The sequence below is a fragment of the Cryptomeria japonica genome, chromosome 7, assembly GCF_030272615.1.
Source record: "Cryptomeria japonica chromosome 7, Sugi_1.0, whole genome shotgun sequence".
Classification (NCBI taxonomy): domain Eukaryota; kingdom Viridiplantae; phylum Streptophyta; class Pinopsida; order Cupressales; family Cupressaceae; genus Cryptomeria; species Cryptomeria japonica.
Genome location: NC_081411.1, coordinates 737,577,004 through 737,602,826, shown reverse-complemented (window position 1 = coordinate 737,602,826; position 25,823 = coordinate 737,577,004). Strand labels below are relative to the sequence as shown.

At 36.1% G+C, this 25,823-nt stretch overlaps 2 protein-coding genes across 2 annotated transcripts; one reads left to right on the top strand and one right to left on the bottom strand.

Annotated features, from left to right (window-relative positions):
* Window positions 1-15,504: 15,504 nt before the first annotated feature.
* LOC131071919 (uncharacterized) lies at window positions 15,505-15,819 on the bottom strand. The gene has a single exon (XM_058007890.1). It carries the CDS (start codon window positions 15,817-15,819, stop codon window positions 15,505-15,507), a length of 315 nt encoding a protein of 104 aa, XP_057863873.1.
* Window positions 15,820-23,338: 7,519 nt separating this feature from the next.
* Window positions 23,339-24,775, top strand: LOC131042072 (uncharacterized). The gene is made up of 2 exons (XM_057975376.2): window positions 23,339-23,489; window positions 23,600-24,775. Exons 1-2 carry the CDS (start codon window positions 23,372-23,374, stop codon window positions 23,971-23,973), a joined length of 492 nt encoding a protein of 163 aa, XP_057831359.1. The 5' UTR covers window positions 23,339-23,371; the 3' UTR covers window positions 23,974-24,775.
* Window positions 24,776-25,823: the final 1,048 nt, after the last annotated feature.

Sequence of the window (25,823 nt, the reverse complement as noted above, 5' to 3'; positions counted from 1 at the left end):
ATTCTTGTCATTTTTCTTCACCAACCAAGAAATGAGAAGTTACAGAGGCTTATATAATTCCTTGGAACAAGTTAAAACCTCCTCCAATAGTTTATAACAACCTCTTAACCTTTGGCAACCATTTTTTGAAAATATTGTCAATGTTGCCTAATGCAACATGACAATTTTTTACTACAAAGCATAACATGAAACATGCCTTCATGATGACAATATAAAGTGGACCTACAACACATATGTGACCCTTAAACACCAAAAAAAATGAATTAAATTCCCAACTAAGGCCTTTGACTAGGTTGACCAACCTTGGTAGCCCTTGGGCTTATTACATGGCAAATATGCACAAAATATTAAAATCAAACATCATCTAGAAACTAAACATCAAAAGCTCATCCTATGACATGATTGGACACCTTTTACATGATTGAAAGAGATAAGAACTCCTTTGGGTGCCCCTGTACCATACTCCCTGAGATCAAGTCCCTTGAGTTGCCAACTGGGTTATGGTAGTCCCATGCTTGATGATATCATTTTCAGACATCCAAGTAGCCTCAGAATTAGGGAGGCCTTTCGACTTGATCAAATACTCCTTGTAGACACCTTTTCGGGTTTGTTTGACCACCTTGGAATCTAAAATTCTCTCCAACTCCAATGGTTTGCTAGGTGGCAAATCCTTCACCCAATCTGCATCATCCTCATCAAGAGATGAACCAGGTGTAGTATCCACCAAGGAACCTTTCAATGTTGTCAAATCACATATATTGAAGCTAGGAGAGATCCCCAAACCTGGTGGAAGTTCAACTTCATAAGCATTATTACCAAACTTATGCACTACCCGGAGTGTACCTATCTTCTTCATGAGTAGTTTAGAGGGTTGGCCCTTAGGAAGCCTTTCTTTTCTGAGGCAGGCCATTACCAAATCCCCTACCTTGAACTGAACATCTTTCCTCTTCAAATCTGCTCCGAGTTTATATTTTTCAGCACTCTGTTGAAGTGAAGCCTTGACTTGTTCATGGATCTCCTTCATTATGATAGCAAAATCTTCACCTTGAGCACTCCTCCTTTTCATACCTCCAAGGTCCCTAGGTTCAAGAATCCCTCTAGGATGTAGGCCATACACAACCTCAAATGGACTTTTACTTGTACTTCTATTAACTGAATTATTATATGCATATTCAGCTTGTCCAATCACCAAATCTCAACTTTGCCCATGTTGCTTGGTAAGACATCTAAGCAGATTACCAAGAGACCTATTAACCACCTCACTTTGGCCATCAGTCTGAGGATGGTATGCTGAAGAAAATGAAAAATTAGCGCCCAACTTCTTCCAAAGTGTCCTCCAAAAATGGCCCACAAACTTGGAGTCTCTATCTGTGACAATGTTGAGAGGTAGACCATGTATCCTAACAACTTCTTTGAAAAACAGGCTTGCAATATGAGATGCATCATTTGTGCATTTACATGGCACAAAATGAGCCATCTTGTTGAACCTATCAACAATTACAAAGACACTATCAAACCCCCTAGGATTTTTTGGCAAACCAAGTACAAAATCCATACTAAGGCTTTCCCAAGGCCTAGTAGGAACAGGTAAAGGTTGATACAATCCAACATTAGTAGAAACTCCTTTTTCCCTTTGACAAATAGGACAACACTCTACAAACCTTCTCACCTCTAATTGCATCTTAGGCCAAAAGTAAAACCTTGATACCTGTTCCAAAGTTTTGTCCAAACCAAAATGTCCTCCAAGACTTCCATTGTGTTTTTCCTTGATGATATTCTCCCTCATAGAACATTGAGAAATGCAAAGTTGATGCCCATTAAAGAGCAATCCATCCTGCAACACGATCTCAACAAACTCAACATGACAAGAAGCAGAAAATTTATTACATACATAATATGCATCTTTGAAATCTTTGTCCTCATTGTACATGGATTTAAGAGAATCAACACCAACACTTTGCCATTGGATTTCTTGAATAGTAAGTGTTATCCTACTCAAGGCATCATCAACCTTATTAGACACACCCTTATTATGTTTGATTGTGAAGATGTAAGGTTGGATTTGCTCAACCCACTTGATATGCCTTTGATTCAACTTCTCCAGCCCATTAAGAAAACTCAATGCATGGTTGTTAGTATAAATAATGAACTCTTTAGGAAGAAGGTAATGATGCCACTTCTTGAGTGCTTGCACCATAGAATAAAGTTCCAAATTATAAGTAGAATACCTTTGTTTGGCCTCATTCAACCTCTCAGAAAAGAATGCCACTAGATGTCCTTCTTGACTAAGGACTGCACCTATTGCCTACTTGCTTGCATCACATTCAACTATGAAAACCTGATCAAAATTAGGAAGCCTCAAGGTAGGAAGTTCAACAACCTTCCTTTTCAACACCTCAAATCTTCGGGCTGCCCTCTCTATCCATTCAAACCTACACTTGATTCCTCCCTTTATAGTGTCAAGAATTGGAGAACAAATATGAGTAAAACCTTTGATGAACTTTCTATAAAAAGAAGCCAATCCATGAAAGCTCCTAACATCACCTACTGTCTTAGGTGTAGGCCAATTGAAAATAGCCTCAACCTTTAAAGGATCCATTTTTAAATATCCTTGAGAAACCACAAAGCCTAAATACACCAATTCAGTTTTCATGAATTCACACTTCTCTAGATTGATTACCAGTTTCTCCTCATGAAGCTTCCTCAAAACCTGATCCAAATGCTTCAAATTCTCTCCCTTGGACCTACTAAACACCAAAATGTCATCAAGATAAACAATAACAAATTTTCCAATGAACTCAACTAATACCTCATTCATGAGGCGCATAAAAGTTCTAGGTGTATTTGTGAGCCCAAAAGGCATCACCAACCACTCATACAAGCCCTCATTAGTCTTAAAGGTTGTCTTCCACTCATCTCCAAGTTTGATCCTAATTTGATGATAACCTTATTTCAAATCAATATTTGAAAAGTAGAATGGCCCCCCAAGATAGTCCATGAGATCCTCATTCCTAGGCATAGGAAACTAGTACCTGATAGTGATATTATTGATGGCTCTGGAATCAGTACACATCCTCCATTTTCCATCCTTTTTAGGTGCCAATACAGTAGGTACAACACATGGGCTCAAATTCTTCCTAATCAACCCCTTATCCAACAAATCTTGCACTTGTCTTGCTTGTTAGTTAGATGAGAGGGGGGGGGATGAATCAGATAAACTCACAATTCAATATATTCATCAGATTCAACCTTGGTAGAACTTACTTGATATGCAACTATGATTGTAAATCATTCAAACTCATAAACTGATAAACTTGAAACAACAAAACACATTTAACACCAGATTTAATGTGGAAACCCAAATAGGGAAAAACCACTGTGGGATTTCAGACCCACAAAGAAAATATACTCTTCTAGAGTATGCTCGATTAAAAGCCAATCCTGTTAAAGATTACATAAACACATTGCTAGATGTGATCCGGTCAAGGGATTTCCCTCAGATTTATCAGAATCTTGCACTTTGTTAGAAGTGACCTTGTCAAAGGATTTTAAACACTTATTCAGAATGTTACCTTGCTAGAGGATTTACAAATAAGACTGTTAGGTCCACTCGGTTAAGGTATTTCCTGTCACTTACAGAAATAAATAATAGTAATAAAATATATTTGCAACTTCACATCTGAAATGTTAAAGCAGGCTCTATGTGCTCAAAATAATCTTGTCATAAGACTTATCTTCATCCTTGTTGGGCTTCTCAATTTGTTCTTTGATCAGATCTTCAATCTCCTCTACTCGGTAATCACCTCTATAGTATCACTGCTCTTCTATTTGCCCGCATTCTTTGTTCATCAACTTTTCCTTATTTATAAACAATTCCTAACCGCTTAATCTCCTTAATCACATTTCCCATGATTAATCTTAGCCATCAGATCATCAAACTTGACTAGGTTCATTGAATCTTTTGATTTGAAAAACATTTTATCTCGCCTTGAAACTTGTATTCCTTCCTTGGTACTTGTGCTCAGATATGACCGTTCAATCTGTGCTGTAGATCTAACTTGTATTCTCATTGTCGTAGATCCTCAACAAACTTCTTGCACGACATACCAATCATCTATAAATCTCTAGCTCATTGGCATCCTTCATTTCATAATGCATTTATTCATCTAATGCATTATATTATTGCTCGGTTGATACTGGGTAAATACGGAACTTTACTCGGTAGACATTTTGCCTTCTTTAACCGATATCGATAACCTTGGTTTTTACCGACTAGCCCCTTGCTTGGTAACATAGAACAGTATCAAACCTTCACTCATTCAATTGCTTGAAATCTTTTCTCCTTCATATTTAGTCTTCGAATACTCATATATAGGATATCACAACAATCAAAATATCATAATCTCATCACTGTCTAACTCGCTAATAGTTGCCCATTGAATAACTTATTACTCCCCTTCATTTTCACATTCTTTCTGTGTCACTTACCGACATCTTTATACTCATCAAAACATACTTTTTAAGATATGGCAACATCATACTGAATTAGAAAATCAATTGCTTGACATCAATGACAAAATAATATTATTAAGACAGTAATCATCCTTTATCAATTATATCAACAATATCCAACAACCTTCTCTATATCCTCGTACCAACAGACTTATTGAAATGCCAACATTGCTATCTCTTCATTCTGTTTAGGAGTCATCTTATAGGCAACTTTGTTAGGCAAGGTTGCACCAGGAATCAAATCATTTTTATGGATGATATCTCTAATTGGAGGCAAGTTATCCGACATATCTTTGGCCACAACTCCTTCATACCTATCCAACATGGTTTGCACTTCACCAGGAACTTCACTTTTTGCATCTTTCTCTTGTTGAGACTTATCCTTGGGATTCAAGACCAAAGCATAACCCTTGGTTTCCTCTTGCTTGAGGGCATCTAAAAACTCTTTCCCACTAACCATCATGACACTCGGACTAACAATTTTCTCTTCTCCTTGATCGGGTAGTGGATCCATCCTAAACTGCCTACCATTCTTGGTAATGACATACACATTTTCTCCCCATCATGTTGGGCTTTAACATCATATTGTCATGGATGGCCTAACAACAAATGACAACCATCCATAGGAAGGATGTCACACAAAAGCCTATCCTTGTAGTCCCCCATTTCAAAATCTACCCAAGTTTGTTCATCTACAACTACATGTTGCCCCTTATTAAGCCAAGACACCCTATAAGGACTTACATAAGGCAACTTTTTCATTTTTAACTTCTCTACCATTTCCAAAGAAACAATATTCTCAGCGGATCCAGAATGTACAATTACCTTACAAACTTTACCATGAGACTTGCAAGTGGTCTTGAAGAGTGTCATTCTTTGTGGCGGTTCCTTGTGTTGGGGTACCTTCAACAACAACAATGTCCTCCTTAGCATAAGACTCTCTCCATCCAAGGTAGGACCAACATTTCCCATGGGTGAGTTGACACTATGTCCATCATCCTCTTGTACAAGTCGAGTCCTCCTATGTGGTCCATGTGAACTAGAAGCCTTCTCAGGGAACCTACTCATGGTATGACCCACTTGATTGCAATTGTAGCATTTCCCCATGAACACACTAGGTCCTCTTCCTCCTTTATTTCCTTGTATACCCCTACCAAAGGGTCTTCTTCCTCCTCTAAAGCCTCCATTCCTATTATTTAAGTCTCCATTGGACTCTTGCTGATTTGAATCTCCATTTTTGAAAGGTGTGTTCCTTCCTTCAAAGCCCTCTACCTTTGAAATTTCTGCCTCCCCTTCCTCTATTGTTTTGCTCTCCTTTTCTTCTTATCTTGTCTTCCACTCTCAATGCCAACTGGAAACATTTGTGCATAGTAAATAGGGTTAGGGTATTATCAGGAGCCAAGATTCAGGTATCTGGCCACCTTCTCTGCTTCATCTTCATGTTTCCTTGATCTGAGACTTAGTTTATGGAATTCTTCAGTATAGGTATTGACATCCAACTCCCTTTGTCTGAGGTTTTGTAGCCTTCTATACATCTACACTTCATAGTCAACTGGTAAGAATTCATCCTTGATTTTGCCCTTCATTCTCTCCCAAGAGGATATCCTTCTCTTCCCTTCATTCATTCTTTCTTCTTGCAACACCGTCCACCATAGTAAGGCAAATCCTTTGAGTCTATACTTATCCAAACTCACCCTCTTCGCCTCAGGAACCTCTTTGTATTCAAAATGGTTGTTGAGTGCTTCAATTCAATCAAGCACCTCCTGTCCATTCAAGCTACCGTTGTAGGTAGGTAAACTTTCCACATTGTCCCTGTTTACTAATTTCAAAGCATCTAGGAACAACTTCTGATCAAGAGCCAACTTATCAGCCTCCTTTTTTGGGGTCTCTTCTTCTTCCCCTTCCTCTGATTCACCATCACTTGCCTTGTCCTTGTTCTTGGACTACCCGATCTCTTTGAGTCTTTCCTCAAGCATCTCCTCTACCAATTTATTGATAGCTTTAGGATTCATTTCCTTAGGAGGAATTGTAACAACCCCTTCTTCCAATTTTGTGTCTGGCATACACTACTTCACCCTTGGTATAGCTCTGATACCAATATGATGCAGAGGGATTGGGCAAATGAGTAGATTGTCTTGGTTTCTTCTCAAGGGTCTTGGTTTGGCACCATCCAATTGTCCAACTTTAATGACCTTCCAAAGGTCTTGAAATCTTGTCACTGATCCTTCCCAAGGATCTTCACAACTCTGACAAGTTGAGCAAACAAAGGTTAACTCACCCCTACTCCAACTACCCTTCTTTACCAAGCCTACTCACTTCACAAACCCCCCTACCAAGTGGATCTTTGTTCAAAAGGTGAAGACAATCATTTTTATGGCCTTGAACATGTTTTAATTAATCAACACAAAGTTCTGACAAGATTTAACCAACCCTTACAACCTCCAAGTGCAATTTGACCTTATCAACCTGACAAATTGGGCTAGTAGCATTAGGCCTCTGTTTTTTGTTTGTTTTTTGTTTTTTTGCTTTACCTTCTAAAATCCCTGAACAAGACAAAAAAAAGTTATTGATATTAAAATACCCTTTTGGAAGCTTCAAAGTATTTCAAAGATTTGCATCTGGGTTTGGTCTGAAAATACCCTAACCCTATTTAGGCCTATTTGCCCTTTTCTAGGCGGTTTGGGAATTTTTGAGTAAAAACCTTCAACAACAAATTGTTTTGCAAGATAACCTTTTGAAAAATGTCTATACATGTATAAGGATCAATTTCATGCCATTTGGCATCACTCGTGGGTCTATTGTCCTTGGTTTTGGCAATCATTTACCCTTGCACAAACTTGTCACATAGAGCATGCCAAGTCTAGGGCATCATCTTAAAAATAGAAAACAACACTTCCTGCTCCCAAATCCAAATGAAACAAGTATTATACATGTTATTTCATCATTCCCAAGGTTTCTAGGCCATTCCCACAGTAGAATGATGAAATATGGGCTTTTTAGCATACAAACCCTTGTTTCTAGGAAATTTCCAAGCAATGAGGAAGAAAATTCAATATCTCTCTTATCCGATGACTTCAGACCCTCACACTAGATTAAAATAAAAGGTAATTAATTTCCACACATTTACCAATGGTTCAGATAATTAATATAGCCGTACAATTCCGCACACACTCATATTTGCAGCAAAAATGCAATAGAAAGACACTTTTTGATAGGTTTGAAAGCAATGTTTGTTATTTTTCTTCACCAACTGAGCCATGAGAAGTTATAGAGGCTTATATCATGCCTTGGACCAAGTTAAAACCTCCTCTAATAGTTGAGAACAACCTCTTAACCATTGGCAACCATTTTTTGAAAATATTGTCAATGTTGCCTAATGCAACATGGCAATTTTTGACTACAAAGCATAACATCAAACATGCCTTCATGATGACAATATAAAGTAGACCTAAAACACATATGTGACCCTTAAAAAAAACAAACCATGAATTAAATTCCCAACTAATTCCTTTGACCAAGTTGAGCAACATTGGTAGCCTTTGGGCTTATTACATGGCAAATATGCACAAAACACTAAAATCAAACATCATCTAGAAACTAAACATCAAAATCTCATCCTATGACATGACTAGACACCTTTTTCCATAATTTAAAGAGATAATAACTCCTTTGGGTTCCCCTAAACCACCATAGAACACCATATAACCTCTAACAACACCATATGACCCCTTAGGACACCATATGGTGTCATTAGGGGTCATATGGTGTCCTAAGGGGTCATAGAAGACCATATTTCCCCTCAAGACACCATATGACCCCTTAGGATACCATATGGTGTCTTTAGGGGTCATATGGTGTTCAGAGATCATAGAATACCATATGACACCATATGACCCCTAACGATACCATATAACCCCTAACGATACCATATAACCCCTTAGGACACCATGCAACCCTTAACGACACCATATGACCCTTTAGGACATGATATGGTGTTGTTAGGGGTCATATGGTGTCCTAATGGGTCATATGGTGTCCTAATGGGTCATATGGTATCGTAAGGGGTCGTATGGTGTCTTAAGGGGTCATATGGTGTCCTGAGTATCAATACGACCACTACCCTCAACCCTATCTACCCTAAACAATGTTCCATCAATCTTGGACCCCATACCATAAACCTTATATCCTACAACCTATTATCTAAATCCTGTATAGGGGAGGGAGAAAAAAGAATGAAGAGGGAAGAATAAAGAGAAAGAGAGATCTACAAAGAAAGGGAGAGGTGGTTAGGGAGTGGTTGAGAGACCTAGAGAGGGAAGAGTAGATAGGTGAGGGAGAGAGAGAGAGAATGAAATAAGAGAGATAAGTTCACAAAGAGAGAAAGAGGGGTAAGGAGGTGGAAAGGAAAGAATTAGAGAGGATAGAGATCTAGATCCTAGGAAGAGAGAGGTGAGAGACCTAGGGTGGAAAGATAGAGGTGAAGGAGATACATGGGGATTAAGAGACAAAGAGGGAGATGTAGATATGTAAAGATGGAGGGAAGGAGAAAAATAGGTATGGAAAGAGCTGTTAGGAGGGAGAGGTATTCATTAAGAGAACACAAAGAGAGTGGAGAGAAATAGTAAGAAGAGAAGAGAGATGGAGGGAGGTAAGGATAGATATGGAGTTAAGGAGGGAAGGTGAGAGAGAGAGGGAGAGCGTATAGGAGAGATCTAGAGAGGGGAGATAGAAGAAATAGAGAGAAGAAAGGGGGAGTAATAGGTCTATATTTTTTGGTAGACAAAGAGGTGATGAGAGAGATAAGAGAAGGAGAGAGTTCATAAAGGGAGATGGGTAAGGGGTGATGAAGAGAGAGAGGTGGAGAGGAAGGGAGAGAACTAGAGAGGGGATAAATAGAGATATGAGATATGTAGAGCATTCGACAGAGGTTAAATACCTAGATGGGAGAGATAGAGGAGAGTAGATATAGGGGCTTAAAGATAGGTGCCTAATTAGACATTAATGGATAAGAATAGAGGTGGATAGGGAATGAGGGAGAAACCTAGAAATTTGAGAGAGGGAGTAGAGAGAGGAGGGAGAGGTGACAATCTAGACAATGGAGAGAGGGAATAGATAGAAGAGAAAAGAGATGACTAAGAGGGGATGGATGGAGAGGTAGAGATGGATGGATTCAGAGACCTAAGGAAGGAGAAGATAGATAGGTTTGGAGAGAGAGAGCTCATAAATGGATAGGGGTAAGGGAGAGGGAGAGAAATATGGAGATAGGGGGAGAGAATTAGAGGGTGGATAATTAATTAGGTGAGATACCTAGAGGGGGAGAGAGAGGTGGGTAATAATAAATGGATGGAGAGGTAGTGAGGTGAATATGGAGGGAAGAAGAGACCTAGATATGGGGAGAGAGAAGATAGAAGGGATAGGTAGTGACCGAGAGGAGTTAAATAATAAGAGAATGAGAGAGAAGAAGAGAGAGGGAGGGAGTCAAGGATAGATATGGGGTTAAGGAATGAATGAAAGGTAGAGAAGTTGGGTTTACCTAGAGAGGGGAAAGAGAAGTGAGAGAGACAAGAGAGGGATAGAGATAGGTCTAGAGTTTGGGGATGATAAAGAGAGTGAGATACATAGCTGAAGAATGCTAATAGGAGCATGCTAATTACTGAAATTTGACTGTTTGAAATTTTATATGATCCTCTTAAAAATAGAATCTACATTATAAGTCCTATAGAGTTGAAACCAATCTCAAACATCTTGCCAATTATATATATATTCTTTGAGGGTGGATATAACTTGTGCACAAATTGGAAAATATAAACACTCACAAAACCTTCGCATTAGACAATGCAGAATATTTGGCGCTCGCCAAATGGTTTGGATTGGAAACCACCAACCCTTTGGGTTGGATTGTACTTGGGCATCTTATCCAAAGGGTTGGATGACCATTTCAGGGCTAAGACGTGTTTTTATCAGAAGATTAAAAAAATTCACATATTTTTGGTCGTGCTCTCCATCTGGTTTGCACGTGTTTCAATTAAATTAAAAAAAATACCATAGCAACCTCAATCTCTCTCTTAGCTATCCAGGCATGTAATTTTTTTTTCATTTTGATTTCATTAAGGCTTTCATCTATAATTTCTTTTGTTAGTGTGTCCATTTTTGGTCAAAAACCAACATGCACTATTTTGGGTATAGTTTTTTACATGTTCATCGGATTTTCAAGAAACTTATATTTTCAGAAACTAGACTCCATTCTACATAATTTTTTTAAAAAATTGATTTTTGATTAGTTATCAATGATTTTAGGGGGAGCACGCTCAAATTTCTTTTTTTTTTTTTTGGATGTGTCCACTTCGAAAATTAGTAAAAAATCATATACTCATCAAAAAATTACCTGAAAAATCTGGCATAAACCACAAGGTGTTAGGTAATTTCTCACTGAAGCGATTTTAAAAATTCAAAAAAAAAGTTAACATTTTAGGGGGGGCACAACAGACGCTATGTTATGTTTTTTGCATAAAAACAAGACCACTTTTTGTGGCCCCCCTTTTCGAAGCCCTTAATCTCCACCATTTTCAAAATAAATTAGTAGTTTAGAAAGTAGAGTTAGAGTGTTCTTATTGCATCTTCAAATTTGGAGTGTAACTATCTTCAATTTGTTGTTGAAGTTCATACTTTGCTGATTTCAGAAAGAAAAAAAAAAAGTGGCATCACAACATGGAATCCACACATTGAAGTAGAACACTCAAATAGGCAATATACACCTGGAATTTCAGATCCATGCCTCTCAAATACATATGTCATTTTTAGATCTAATCCTTACACAGACTACACTGAATTGGTGACTATTGTTCAACGACATACAAAGTGTTCAGAGTTTACATGCTTGAAAAAGAACAACGTAACTCTTGAATGTCGATACAAAGCACCTTGGACTGGACAACAAAACTCATCATTGACAATAGACCATAATAATAGCCCATTCTACAAACCAAGAAGGAATGATAGTCGACTCAATGTTCACAACCCAACGATGCTATCCATATGGAGGGCTAATGTTGATTGTCAGGTTGTCTTCTCAAAAAAGGCAATTCTTTGATATATCTCTAAATACGCATAAAAAACTGAACGCGAATCAGAGAGCTATATTGACATGTTAAAATGAATTGTTGGATCAACAAAGTTAGAAGATACAATTCTCTTAGCATATGAGAGATTTATGATGGGCATTATTGCTGATAGGGACATTAGTGCTCAGGAAACTTGCCATATGCTGCTCAAACTCCCCTTGATCTTCTGCACACACATCAATTTGTCACCCTCAATGTTGGCAAAAATATCTTCTAGCATATAATAAACTGTGATGAAGCTTCTTAGACATGAATTTCTTTCATTTCTAATTACATGAAAAGGCCATCATAGTTATCAAACCTAACATTGCTTCATTCAGCCCAACAATATACATACAACCAACAATGCAAATCAAGTAAATGGCAAAAAATAAAGCTAGCAATGATTGTAAATGTCTTCCCCTAGTTCAAATCCTTACCTGTAGAAGATGACAGTACTTTTGAATCTTTCTGTTGGAGTGAATTGCTTTTGTACAAGCCATTCTGCATCATCCCTCTACATATAGGTACCTCAAGTGATGAAGTTATCCTAAATTGGAAACAACTTCAAAGTACTCATTACATCCGATGGCATGTAAATGGCATTGAAGAACACTCCACTACTAAAAATAGTGAAGACCTGCACTTGTAAAATATTCCACAATCTACTAATCAAGAACTCTACGAATGGGAGTTCCTGTCACAAATGGGAGCTTCAAACAACTTTGATGCTACTACTCTTCAAATTCTTGGGAGACATGATTATGACCTTCACTTTAATTGGAGTGATTCCATACCTAATGAATTCCTGTATATAATAGCTTCTCAATTCGTTTCAACAGAGAAAAGACAATCAGTTCACACCCTTGGCAACATACACTCAAGTGCCCCTAATAGCTTTGAGCTTGCAGCAAATAAAAAAATTGCACTTGATATTATAACCTCCCACATTGCACAAAATTTGAATACCTCACCATTATGGTTGATTATTCAAGGCACAACAAGTATTGGGAAATCATTTCTTATTGATTGTATATACGCAAAAAAAAAAAATCATTTAGATCCATAGAAATACCCATTGCTTGTACTAGAACCAATAGGTGTATCCGCATATAACATCCAAGCTACCACAATCCATGCTGCCCTCTATATACCTATTCAAGAATACCGCCCTTTAACAGGGCATTCCTTGTTAATGTTTCAAGAGCAATGCAAACATTTACAGTACATTTTGATTGATGAAATGAGCTTCCTTGGCCCACAATTACTCATCAAGCTTGATAATAGATTGTGACAATCATTTCCCACTAGAAAACACGAACCATTTGCAGGACTCTCAGTTGTCTTGGTTGGCAATCTTGCATAGCTACCTCTAGTTATGGACAAACCATTGTATGCATCCCACTCAACAACACTCACTTTATGACACTCCTTCACTGATGTTGTCACCTTAGATGTTTCTTTTCGGCAACAAGGTACATCCCCCTCATAGATGCACTTTTGTGAGCTTTTGCTTAATGTACGCAACACAACACCATTGAAAACAGATTTGGAAAGTCTATAGAAGCGGTCAACCCATGGTTTGACACTTGATCAAAATACCCACTTCGACCAGCAAAAAGATTTGTTTGCAACCATTGCAACTTCAAACTCGCACAACATTAAGATGTTAAAGCAATTGCACTCACCCATTGCACATGCAACAATAATCATTGCACATCACAAAGAAAAACAAACTCACCAAGATGAACAACTCCCATTTGAAATTCTTCTTTCTATAGACCAGGAAGTCATGCTCATTGAAAATTTATGGATAGATTTTGGTCTTGTGAATGGTGCCTTGGGTCAAATCAAAATGATTGTCTACGATGTAGGTTCTAAACCACCTGTTTTGCCTAAATATGTTGTAGTCCTCTTCCAACATTACACTGGCCCACCATGGGATGCTGTAAATCCAAAAAATGTTCTCATTCCACCAATTACTAGAGGAAACCGCACACAGATTCCATTAACGATGGCATGGGGTATTACTATTCACAAATCACAAGGTCTGACACTAGACTTTGGTACAATTGACATTGGAAAAATGGAGAAACAAGGTCTTACATTTACAACATTGTCTCGAGTAAAATCAATTAATCAATTCCTGATTCAGCCGCCTTTCACTTACCATAGGTACTCAAAATTGAAAGGTGGTGCATCAACCATTTTAAGAAAGAATAAAGAAGCTCATTTGTTGAAGCTTTTTCAGATCACAAAAGAAAATTACTTACAAAAAATAACAAGACAGGTACTGAAACCACAACATTTATAGGATTTGGAATACCATATATCTTCTTTCATTCATTGCGATGCATTATAACTCTTGTGTCTTGCAGGGTCAGCAAGAAATGTAAACGATTACATGTTATCAAGAACTTGCCTTTCTTTTTTTTTTTTCTTGATTGATAACATATAGTGATATATTGCTTTGAAAGAGAAGTATTACATTCAAGGGGCAGAAAGACAATCTGCGATTCCAAGGGGTCACGCTCCTACTGCAAAAAAACCCAAGCATCTACCTACTAGGACCCATAGTCACAAAAGGGTCGCTTACGAAAACAAAAAGGACCACACCACAAACCCCTGCTAGCCCAGCCTAACTACGAAACCATCCCAAAGCTTCCTCTCTTGAGAAATTGGGAATACCCCTGCTGGAACTAGCCACCTGCTGCTCACTCCTACCACCTGGCACCATTCTAAGCCTTCCTCCACACAATGACCCACGCTCAACCACCTTCTTTGGTTTCTTTGGGAGCTGATGCCGAACCATAGGCCTCCCATTCTCGTCCAGGGGGGCCTTAGACCGAATGGGAGTCACCTTCCCATGGATGTTGAAACGCTCAGTCGGCCCCATCTGGTGAACAAAATTCACAATCTCTGCCCAACCATTTCTTGCATCCTCCACCTGCACAGCAACTGGCCGAGAAGTAGACCAAACTACAAAAGGCTGCAATTCCCTGACATCCACCCCAATCCTCCTGCTTGGGCCCTCCGCCATCCTCAACCCCACACCAATGTCAGAACGGGCCACCACATCCTGCAAGCCTCCTACCCATTTGGGTTGTAAAACCAGTGAAGAGATCCGCTGCACTTCCTCCTTCGACTTCCCCACCTGCAAGGCCAAAGCAGTAAACAGAGATGAGATATCCAGATTTGTTCTGGGTCGCCAGTCCTGAGAAAGAAATTCCTCTCCCAACAGGAGCCGAATTGCCCTCCAGAAGACATCTCTATCCACTCTGAAAATGTTCAAAAGCCTAGTGCTTGAAATCAGCCCTCGAAAAGCAGGTAGTTGTCCATCCAACTCCAGCGAAAAATTCACCTCCATTCTATCTCTTCGCTACACAGAAAACAACCCTGAGCACTCCGTCAAAAACCAAGCTTTCCCACAAAATGCCAAGAATCAACACACAAGGGACTTAAAGGTCGCCTCCATCTCTTGTCATGAAAGCTTCACACGCTTCACATTAATCCCAACATCATCGCCAGTCACTCCCTCCACACACCTCCATCATCAACCAACACTTTGAGGCCACTTGCAACAAGATTGAAGAACACACACCACGAGGGACTTAAATTCCCACAGTGCTAAGGTTGCGAGTGGTCACAACAATTCGAACTTGGGTTCACTTTTCCAAAGCCATCAACTTGAGTCTTACTCAAGAAGACTACAATCTCTAAAGTCCTCAAACATGCTAAACAAATTTTCCAAGGAACCATTTGCTCCCACATTAGAAAGTTTGTCAGCTTCCAAATTAGCCTCCCTCAGGACATGGGTAATTTTAAAATCTTCAAAATTGTTCAACAACAATTGCATCCTACACACCTGCTTATCTAGAAACCACGCTTCCAATCACCCTCGCGCAATCCCATTCACCACTACCTGAGAATCACCTTCTAAATGAAGTTTCTTGACTCCCAACTTCCCAACCATAAGTATTGCTTCCATTGCAGCTTGACATTCGGCCACATTGTTCGATCCATCCACCATTCGCTTGGCCGCAATGGCCAGAATGTTACCATGATCATCTCGAGCAATCACCCCAACACCCGAGGGCCCTGGATTGCCCCTCGATGCTCCGTCAAAATTAATCTTAATCCACCCCTTCTCAGGTGGAGTCCACTCTGGGGTTGGATTGCCCTTACTCTGAAGATTAGCCCTCAACATCCCGTTAACAGGACAGAACTTGCCTTTCTTACTGTTGTTCACATTCATAAAAAAACAGGTCTGCAAATCCCATCCACTATCTCTTCATACTATTTTCCTTCCTTCAATTTACCCTCCTTCTAATGGTTACTCCCTACAATTATAGTATCTCATTTTCCACTAAAAACTTCTCTCCTATTCTTCTACTTGCAGGGTATCAAAGAAGACATCATTTTAAACCACACGTGCTACAAGGGTATCCCAATCTCTGTAACCTTTGCGTTCAATGATGCTAACTTTTTTTTGTACTGTCCATCTTGTTTGCAAATTTCACAACCACCACAAAGCTTTACCAAACAAATCATCCACCATACTTTTAGCAATTGTAAGTACCATCCTTTCCTATTCTTTTCAATCTACAAGTTATATCGCTTTCAATAATTTAATGCACTTAGAATTTTATAATAGAATGTTATTTCTCACAGGTATGCAATGACAGCGAAAAATAAGCCAACAAAATCAAGCAAAGACATATAGAACAATACAACATTAGCAACTATTGTAAGTACCTTCCTTTTGTATTCTTTTCAATCTGCAAGTTTTATCATGCACTTAGAATTTCCTAATAGAATGTTATTTCTCACAGGTATGTGATGGCTGCTTAAAATCACTCTACAAAACCGAAAAAGACATATAGAACAATACAACATCTGTGACTACTCAATACTTTGATTCAATTTTGCAATCAAGATTTAACATAACATCAATTATGTACTTCGCAAATATATACATCAAATGGTTGTATAACATGCTGGCAACACCAGCATGGGGATTGGAGGGTGGATAACGTAGATTTTCTGGGTCCAACAAATAATATTGGTTGGGTTTTATACAGTCTAAAATACAAACCATTTGTAATAACTACTTTATTTGGCTCTTTCATACTGTACATCATGCTACATTTAGCCGCATGGGGGATGGTGGGTGGTTCACTTCATATTTTGGGAACAACTGTAAACATTGGTTGGGCTATGTATAGTTACATATTTACATATCTATAAAGATTACTCTTTTTTATCACATCAATTGTTTTGTTTCTTTATGATGCTTCTACAAAGTCAGTGCACTTTTCTATAACTTTCATTCCTTGCATATTTTCCTTTGTTTTCTTCTTTCTCTACAATGCCTTTACAATCACACCTATCAGCCTCTTGTTGCAGGAACTCCCCCTGCAACTGCTAGTATTATAGTTGTATTTGGGGATTATCATGTATTAGAGTTGTCTGTATTCCATGGCTATACAATGTTTTGTATTTTGTTGTAGTAGGAAATGTCTTATTGTTTAAATATTCCAACAATTTGTGTCTAGATTTTTTAAATTTAATGTAAAAAGTCTTTAGGACTTTTCTAATTTTTTTATTTGTTTGGAATTGTTTAATTAAATATTTTAAAGTCATCATGAAACAAAAAGTTGAGTTAATGTCGAGGACAACACTTTTTTTTTTAATGAACTCATTAAAGAAAATGACATTTATGAACTTTTGGACTTGCATTGAAAATGATTTTTCTTCCATAAGTGTGAAAGCAAGCAGATACTAAGTTAATGAATAAAAAGTGCTTTGTGACAAGGAAAAATCTGCACACTTCAACCTGGCAACATAAAATTTAATGTTTAGAAATAATCAACTAAGATATCTTTTTTAAGGTTTAATAAATAGTTGGCTATCGTTTTCACTATTTTAAAATTATATTTTGAATTGCATGTTTATAGAGGTATTCTAGGTAGAATGATGAAATTTAAAAAAAAAAGGTTTTCAAATTTTGGTGTGAGTCAATTGGTTAAAATTGTAGCATACAATTGGCCTTGAGTTCCTATAATTGACCCTTTACTTGCAAAATCGATCTATAAGATTATTGATTTATGCATCTACAATTAGTGTTGTTTAAATGTCTTGACAGACAATAAAAATATTAGTTTGACATTTACAAACAACTTTAAGGAACTTCCTATGTTCCTCTCTATCAAACCAAGGCTATGTGGATGAATTCAATGAATTGTGAACAAAGACCAAAGGCAAAAAATGATCATGTAATAAACTTATCTATTTTGCGTACAAGCAAATGTTAATGTGACATCAAATGCTTGGATATGCCACTTAAATAGCCCTCAATTCTAAATTATGGACCCTAGATGTGTTAAATGAATAAGGATTACACAACACTCTAAAATAGGATCTAAAGTGTTCATGCTTCAAGTTTGTAGATAACTTTAGACTATTAGAAGGACAAACAATGAACCAATTTGAAATTTGAATTTCACAAAAAGATGTATTAATATTGTGTTGCTTCAGTGCATTGTGGAACTAATCCAATATGTAAAAATCCTCTTGGAGCAAGTAGCACAAGAAAAAAAATATTGTTTTGCTCTATTCTTGATTTATGATTTTCTCTAAGAAAGATTAAATAGAATTATTGAAGAAAAATATTTTAATGAATGTTGGTAAACATATCTACTAAATAGATTTTAATCAAATAATCCATAAACAAGTCTAATTTATTAAGCTAATAATATATGATCCACTACGCTAAACAAATATCCACACCTTGAGTTGGTAATACCATAAATGTAGAGAAAGTTAATAAAGGTTGTGATATCCTTTGGTTAAAATTTATTTTCTTTCCTTCCCTTCATTTTTCAATACAATGATAATGATCAATGGTTTACCCAATGGAGAAAGATCTAGAAAATATGGCTAAAATTATAGAGGTTATTAAGTCTATAATAGATAAGAGAAAAAATAACAAATATGGAAGGAAAGAATAAGAGTACAAGAGATAGTAATGTTAGTTGCTGTCTTCCTTTAAAAAGGTAACTTGTTAAATTAAATTTTGATGCAGCATCAAAAGGTAACATTGGTTAAGACAAAGTTGAAGTGATTTTGAGAGATTTTAAGAGAAAATTCGTGTATGGAGGATCACTTTTATTTGGAAGAAAAAATAACACTAAAGTTTAATGAAAGTCTTTGATAAAAAAAATTATCTCAAAATATTAAATTTTTTTTAGTGGAATGATACTTGTTGTTAGTGATCAATACAATCGAGAAGGGTTCAACTCCTAACTAGTTACTAACTCATTATGTTGAGAAGGTTCAACATTTCAAAATAGTTTTATAAGAGATTTTGTTTTCTCATTATAGGAGCTTCTAAAATTAGTTAGGTATTACTAACAAGAGACCATTACGGAAATATAGATCACTTTCATCACTATTAGAAGGGCCTATATTAGCATTCTAGTGTTAGAATATCTTAATATCTAAGATATAGAAGATGTATTAAGAGATTCTTAATTAAAAGATTAATCCTTAATAAGGGTCTCATTTGACTTCAATGAGTAGCAATGTAATTAATAATGTTGTAAAATTATTTCTTTCTTCAATATGATGACATTGAAGGTGGTGCATCACATATCAATAAGGCCAACCCATATTCCATAGTGGATTTATGTGTTTGTAAAATTGTGTAGGTCCTACAAGATATTTGATCTCTTATAGGACATCATTTTAGCAAATGAGATTTTTATGGAGAATCTATGTGTGTGGATAGGATTAGTTGGAAGATGGAATGCAGAATGATGAAGTTATGTTGCTTTGTGGTTTGGTAGATGAGAAGGGATATTTTTTTGTTTATGTAGGCATGGTAATAAAAATAATTTTTGGAATGAATAATATTATAGTTTATTGTTGGAAAGTAGATTATGTCATATTTTTATATTTGAATCCACTAAACTTAGTCATGGATGTCTCTAGAGAGGAATCCCATTTACAAGACTGTGCCCATCATCATTTACAAAGGGAAGCCATTGTCGAAGTCTCTGATAATTCCTGAAAATATACATGACACCTACTCGTCCTCTTGAACTCTTCTACCCCATACATCCATACAAAAATAGCCATTGTCAGGTTTTGGGCCGATTTCATAGACCACAAGGCAAGAAATTTTTAGTAGTTGAAAGGTCGGGATAAAATGTTGATTTCATAGCCACCTGTTAATCAATCGATTATTCCAACTACTAATATGGACTTATTACCACGATGCATTTAAAACTCCATTTTTTCATTTCTTTTTAAACTAAAATAGAGCAGAGTACTAAAAGTAAAGCAGATTTGGGCAAGGAGTCGTTGCCACTGCAAATTTTGTTGCCTCCTACATGAATATGACAATTAAAGTCAAGAATCTTAATTATAAATTATTTTTCAATTACATCCAATTGTTTAATAACATTTGCATTAATAGGATTGCAAGATAAATGCCATCTTACTCTTAACATCTTCTGTCAATTTTGGAAGCTCAACATGTCCCCTATATTATTAGGTTTGGATTTGTATTTCTGCATGTTTCTTGGTATTTTTTATTTTCCTTGTTTTAGGTTTATAGAATTTGGCATAGGTCATGAACAATTCCATTGATCTAGTTCACTCTTTACCAAGCATCATTCTATTGTGTTGGTTTACTGGTGTTTGCAATCTTCTTGTGAAACTATTCTAGATTCTCATGGCTTAAATTTGTACCCATAATATTGGAAAGTTACTAATCTGGTTTAGTTTATCACCTATATTGGGGTTTGTACATGATTTTTTTTATCTATTTAGCTATATGTTTCTTTATCTTTTGAAGAGATATTTCTTCGTAATAGATCTTCACATAGACAATTAAAACCACTCATGTCTTAACATGTTCTAATCACCCATTTATTTTTTATTAATAAAACAAATTATAATAATTTACTTAATTATTTATCTTGTTTCCCTTAAGTCCTAATTCACTTTCCCTAAGTCCTAAAACCTAGCTCTCTCCCCCTTTCACATGATCAAATAAATCTTCATTTTTCCACTCAATCATCTAAAATTGATTAAAAAAAATTATTCTCAACCAACTATTTCATCATCTTCCAAAAATTACAGATAATTTTCCTTACACCCTCCATCTCTAAACTACTCAACCAACTCAATCCTCACCCTTCATCTCTTATTCGATCTCCATCATTGATCCCTCCACCTAGAAGCCTGTAAATTTAGCCTTTTCCAAACTTTTTTCATATGCAAACATAATTACATCATTATGTTGTTCAACTTAATAACTATACAAACATTGCAACAATCTTTGAGTAAATTGCTTTGTGGTACAACAAAGATTATTAGATAAAATGCTTCATTTATTTATTCTTAATTTATGTTTTCTCTCTCAATCTAAAGTGATACTTAAGATTAAAATATAGTTTGATCTTTTATAATTTTATTCTTCATTTTCATTTCATTTCTTACTATTTACAATAATACAATCTAAAAACAATGCATTTATCAAATTTAAAAAATAAAAGAACTTGAGATATAAATTTATATGCATTATTGTTAACAAATATCTTAAACATCTAATAAAACCTCATTTACTTATACTATAATTTTACTGTTTTGAAAAGAAAAACCTTCATCTCTAATTGTTGAAAATCTTAAAATTAAAATTAATATATAAAAACGTACATTATTTCCTCAACCCTCTACACTTCGTATCGTCTTAGAGGCTTGCAAGACGATTTAAATGTTTACAACCATTAGATGTTAAAGCAACATAAATCGCACAAAATTTTATTTAACTTAGATTTTTGTTTTAAAACAATTTCATTTGATAAAATACAATGCTTTTTTAAATTAGATACATAAATTCTTTTTTATTTTAAATTTATTTTCTTGTTAAAAGTGATTTTTAAAAATAAAATAGAATGGTTTTTAGTGAATATATATTATTTAGTATTTGATATATTTAATTTTATTTAATTTGCTAATCATTTAAAATTTCTAATATGAAATGATTTGCATACAAAAAAGAATAAATTATAATTGTAAGTTAGTTTTAAATCTAGACTTTTGTCTTTACCTTATTCTAAAATTATAATTAGTCATTGTTGATTTATTTTTTATTAGAAATTTAATTCATTTGTATTACATAATAAATATTTATGAATTTTAAAAATTACAATTTATTATAATTTTAAATTTAATTTATTTGTATTAGATAATAAATGTTTATGAATTTTCTTTCCCCCTATCGCTCTCACTGAACCAGGTCTTGTATTCTCCTATTTTGATTAATACAAGGGTGTTGCCACTCTGCAGCTATTTACTTATTAAAAAAATAAAATAAATGTTTATGAATTTTAAAAAGTGTAATTTATTATAATTTTGAAGTTAAATGTAAGCTTAAAAATATTGTGTTGATTTGATTAATAATTTTAGATCCAATAACTATGTCTGTCTGTCTGTCTCTCTATATGTCTGTCTATCTCTCTGTCTCTCTGTCTCTCTCTCTCTGTCTCTCTGTCTCTCTCTCTCTCTCTCTCTCTCTCTCTCTCTCTCTCTTTCTCTGTCTGTCTCTCTCTCTCTTGTTTTCCTATCCTATTCTCACCCTCTCCCCCTTCACTCTCTTTCTCTACCCCTCCCTCTCCCTCTCCCCCCTCTCCCTCTCGTTTTCTTATCCTACTCTCTCTCTCTCTCTCTCTCTCTCTCTCTCTCTCTCTCTCTCTCTCTCTCTCTCTCTCTATTACTCTATCCTCTATCTATCTATCTATCTATCTCTCTAAATCTTGTTCGCACACTCCTTGTTACTCCTCCCCATCTCTATCTCAATTTATCTCTCACACTTTCACACACACTCCTTGTTTCACCCTCTATATCTCTATCTCTATCTCTCCTTCCTCTTTCTTCTTCTCTCTATTACCTCCTTTATCTCTCTCTTGATCCCTTTAGCTCTATCTTCCCATCTCTTCCTCTCCCTCTCAATCTATATCTTATTATCTCTATCTTTTGTTTTTAACTCATGTTTGGATCCCTATAACTAGATGCGTAGTTCATTTTAAGCTATCACTTCTTGATTGAGACCTTAGTTGCACAAACAACATCAATTTTTAAATGGCCTATCAATTGAACTTCACTACACAAATGTTTGCAAAATACACCAAAGTTTTCCCTAATTGACCTTTCACACCTTTTCGGCGTACCCATTGCACACCAAAGTGCGATTGCTGATCACTATATGAAATTGGGCATTTTGCTGGCCTTCAAATCTACTCTATTCTTCTAATAGGCATTTTCTGTCCCCACTTTCATTTCAATTTGACTCGTCAAAAATGATATTCCCATCTATAGTTGACATATTTTTAATATTCATAGTTTTGAAAGGAAACTTCTGACTTGCCTCTATGCCTCTTCTAAGCTTCTACAAGGCATATTCAAGACATGTTCTGTCCCCACTTAATCAACCTTCACTGAAATTACCTATCAAAATATAATTTTAGCAAAAGTTGGAAGTGAAGTGGTCAAAAAGTCAAGTTCGTTGCTGCCTGGTAATGCCCCACTTTGTTTCCAGATCTTTCCTTCTTCCCCCGAATTTTATATCCTTCTCCTTAATTTATTTTTCTCTTTATTGTGATGATCCCTATAAATCAAGAGGAATTTTTATTTCTCAAGGCAGACTTGAAACTCTTGTTAGCTTTTCTGCTTAAACTCTTGCAAGAGTAAATATGAATGCAGGTGGGAAAATGCCGAGGCAAGCTACTGTTAGACCAGTCCCCGAGGAGCATCATATAACAATTGGGCGAAACAACATTAGATCTCGTTCAACTGATCCTCCTGGAATAGGTGAGCTGGAAGGAAATTGTACTCAATTTTGCAACAAGTTAATGTTTTTTCTGATTTAGATAATATTTGGTTTTACCCTGTTCTTATATTTGTAAATCATTTGCATTCAGCTGCTTCCTCTGCTCAGACTCCAGAGGCAAATGATCATTATGTCCAGTACATCCGGGGATTTACTGATTTGGCCTCTGCATTTAACTGGGGCGTCGTAGCGCTTACCCTTGGAAGTTATGGAATGCTGCTGTCTACCCCTGTATTTTGGCTGTGCTGGAGCATCCTTGTCACAGAGGCTGTCATTTTCTACTCCATACGACCTTACTGGACCTGGATTGAAAATTCCCTCCGCACAACAGATCAATCACAGGACAGTAGAAAGATTCATCGACCATCTGATCATGGCAGAACAGGAGTCGTCTTTCTCAAGGTAGGCATGAGCATTGCCCTCATTACCCTGCTTTTATATAACCAGAACATAAAGGCAGAGTAAAATACTCTTGTTTGTTGCGCTCTCAATTATTGTATTCGAAGGGTTTACGCCCATTTTAATAGTAAGAGAAGAATTGAGGACTTTAATGGAGGTCCAAGCGGGCAATGGTACGCAGATGACAAGCAATATTATAGAGGAGCATAAGTGGAATGCCGCGAATTTCTTAACTCCGTCTGTGATAAATGCAATGATTGGTGCGACAGGGGCAATTGTCCTGGGAGGAAATTTGGGCAGTCTAATGCCTGAGAAAGCTTACTGGATTTTTGCTTCTATATTTGTGGTAGATCTCCTGGCAGAGGCTATTCATAGATTTGATTGTGGAAAACGGTCTCTGTTTGATATCCCAGAGGATTTGGGAAATATACACTATGTCGCCATCATATTGCGACTGGTTGTTGAAGGGTGTTTGTGTTACTGGATGACCAAAGAGATCTGTCAAGATTCTTATTTTCCTTCAAATGTGGACATCAATGCCTGTGATGGGCAGTGCCAAGAGAGAAGCAAGCAACTGCTGATCACCATGGTAGCTCTGGGAGGCCTCCAAGCGGCAGGGACTTTCATCTGTCCTTTATGTTCTTGTATTATCGGTCCTCATTATCTCCCCTCCATGCTTTTCTCTGCCATTGTTTTTATTGGTTATCAGCTGCATTTTCTAACTTACAAATTGTTTTGCGGCTTCATGTATGTGATCAGGTTCAATTGTACGTAGTATGGATGATTACGTATTAGGGTGGAATGTTTTTCATGGCTATGTAGTATTTTGTATTTTGTTGTAAGAGAAAATGTCGTAGTGTTTATATATTCAGACAAATTGTGTCCAAAATTAAAATAGATATTTTTCAAGATTTTTCAAACTTATTTTAAAGATCTTTCAAAGTGTCTTATTTGTTTGAAATTTTTAATTAAACATTTTAAAGTCCGCATCAATCAGAAGGTTCAGTTAATATCAAAGACGATCTTTAATTTTTTTGTTTTTTAATGAATCAATTAAAGTAAATGACATTTCTAAAAAAATTGGAACTTGCTTTTAAAATGATGTTTTTTTCGTTAAGTGTGGAAACAAGTAGATGCTAAATTAATAAATAAAAAATCATCTCTGATGCAGGTTTCAACCTTACAACATGAAATTTAATTTTTAAAATTAATCAATTAGTGAAAGAAACAAAAGGTATTATTTAAGCTTTAATAAAGAGTAACTAGTAAAAGAAACAAAAGATGTATTTTAAGCTTTACTAAATAGCTGTCTATCATTTTAATTATAACTTTTAAAATATAATTTTGAATTGCATTTTTTAGAGTGATGAAATTTTAGTGAAGTTGTTTCCAAATTTTGGTGAGAGTCAATTTTATGGTGTAAAACTAATTCAGGTTAAATTTGTGGCTCATAATTGGCCTTGAACTCCTATAATTCACCCTCTATTTGCAAAATTGATTTACACGATTATGGATTCATGCACCCGCAATTAGTGTTGTTTGGATATCTAGACCTACTTAATTGGCCTTGAACTCCTATAATTCATCTATTTACAAAATTGATCTACACGATTATGGATTCATGCACTTGCAATTAGTGTTGTTTGGATATCTAGACCTACAATAAGAAGATTGACAATGTTTACAAGCAACTTTACAGAATTTCTTTTGTTCTCCTCTATCAAACGGGTCAATTCAATTAACTCTAAATAAAGATCAAAGGCAACACATGACCATGTAATATACTTATTTATTTTTACTTATATGTAGATGCTAATGTGACATTGAATGCTTGGATATGCCCCTTAAGTGATAATACACATTAAAAAAATAGCTCTCAATTTTAAATTATGGACCCTAGATTGTCTTAAAATGAA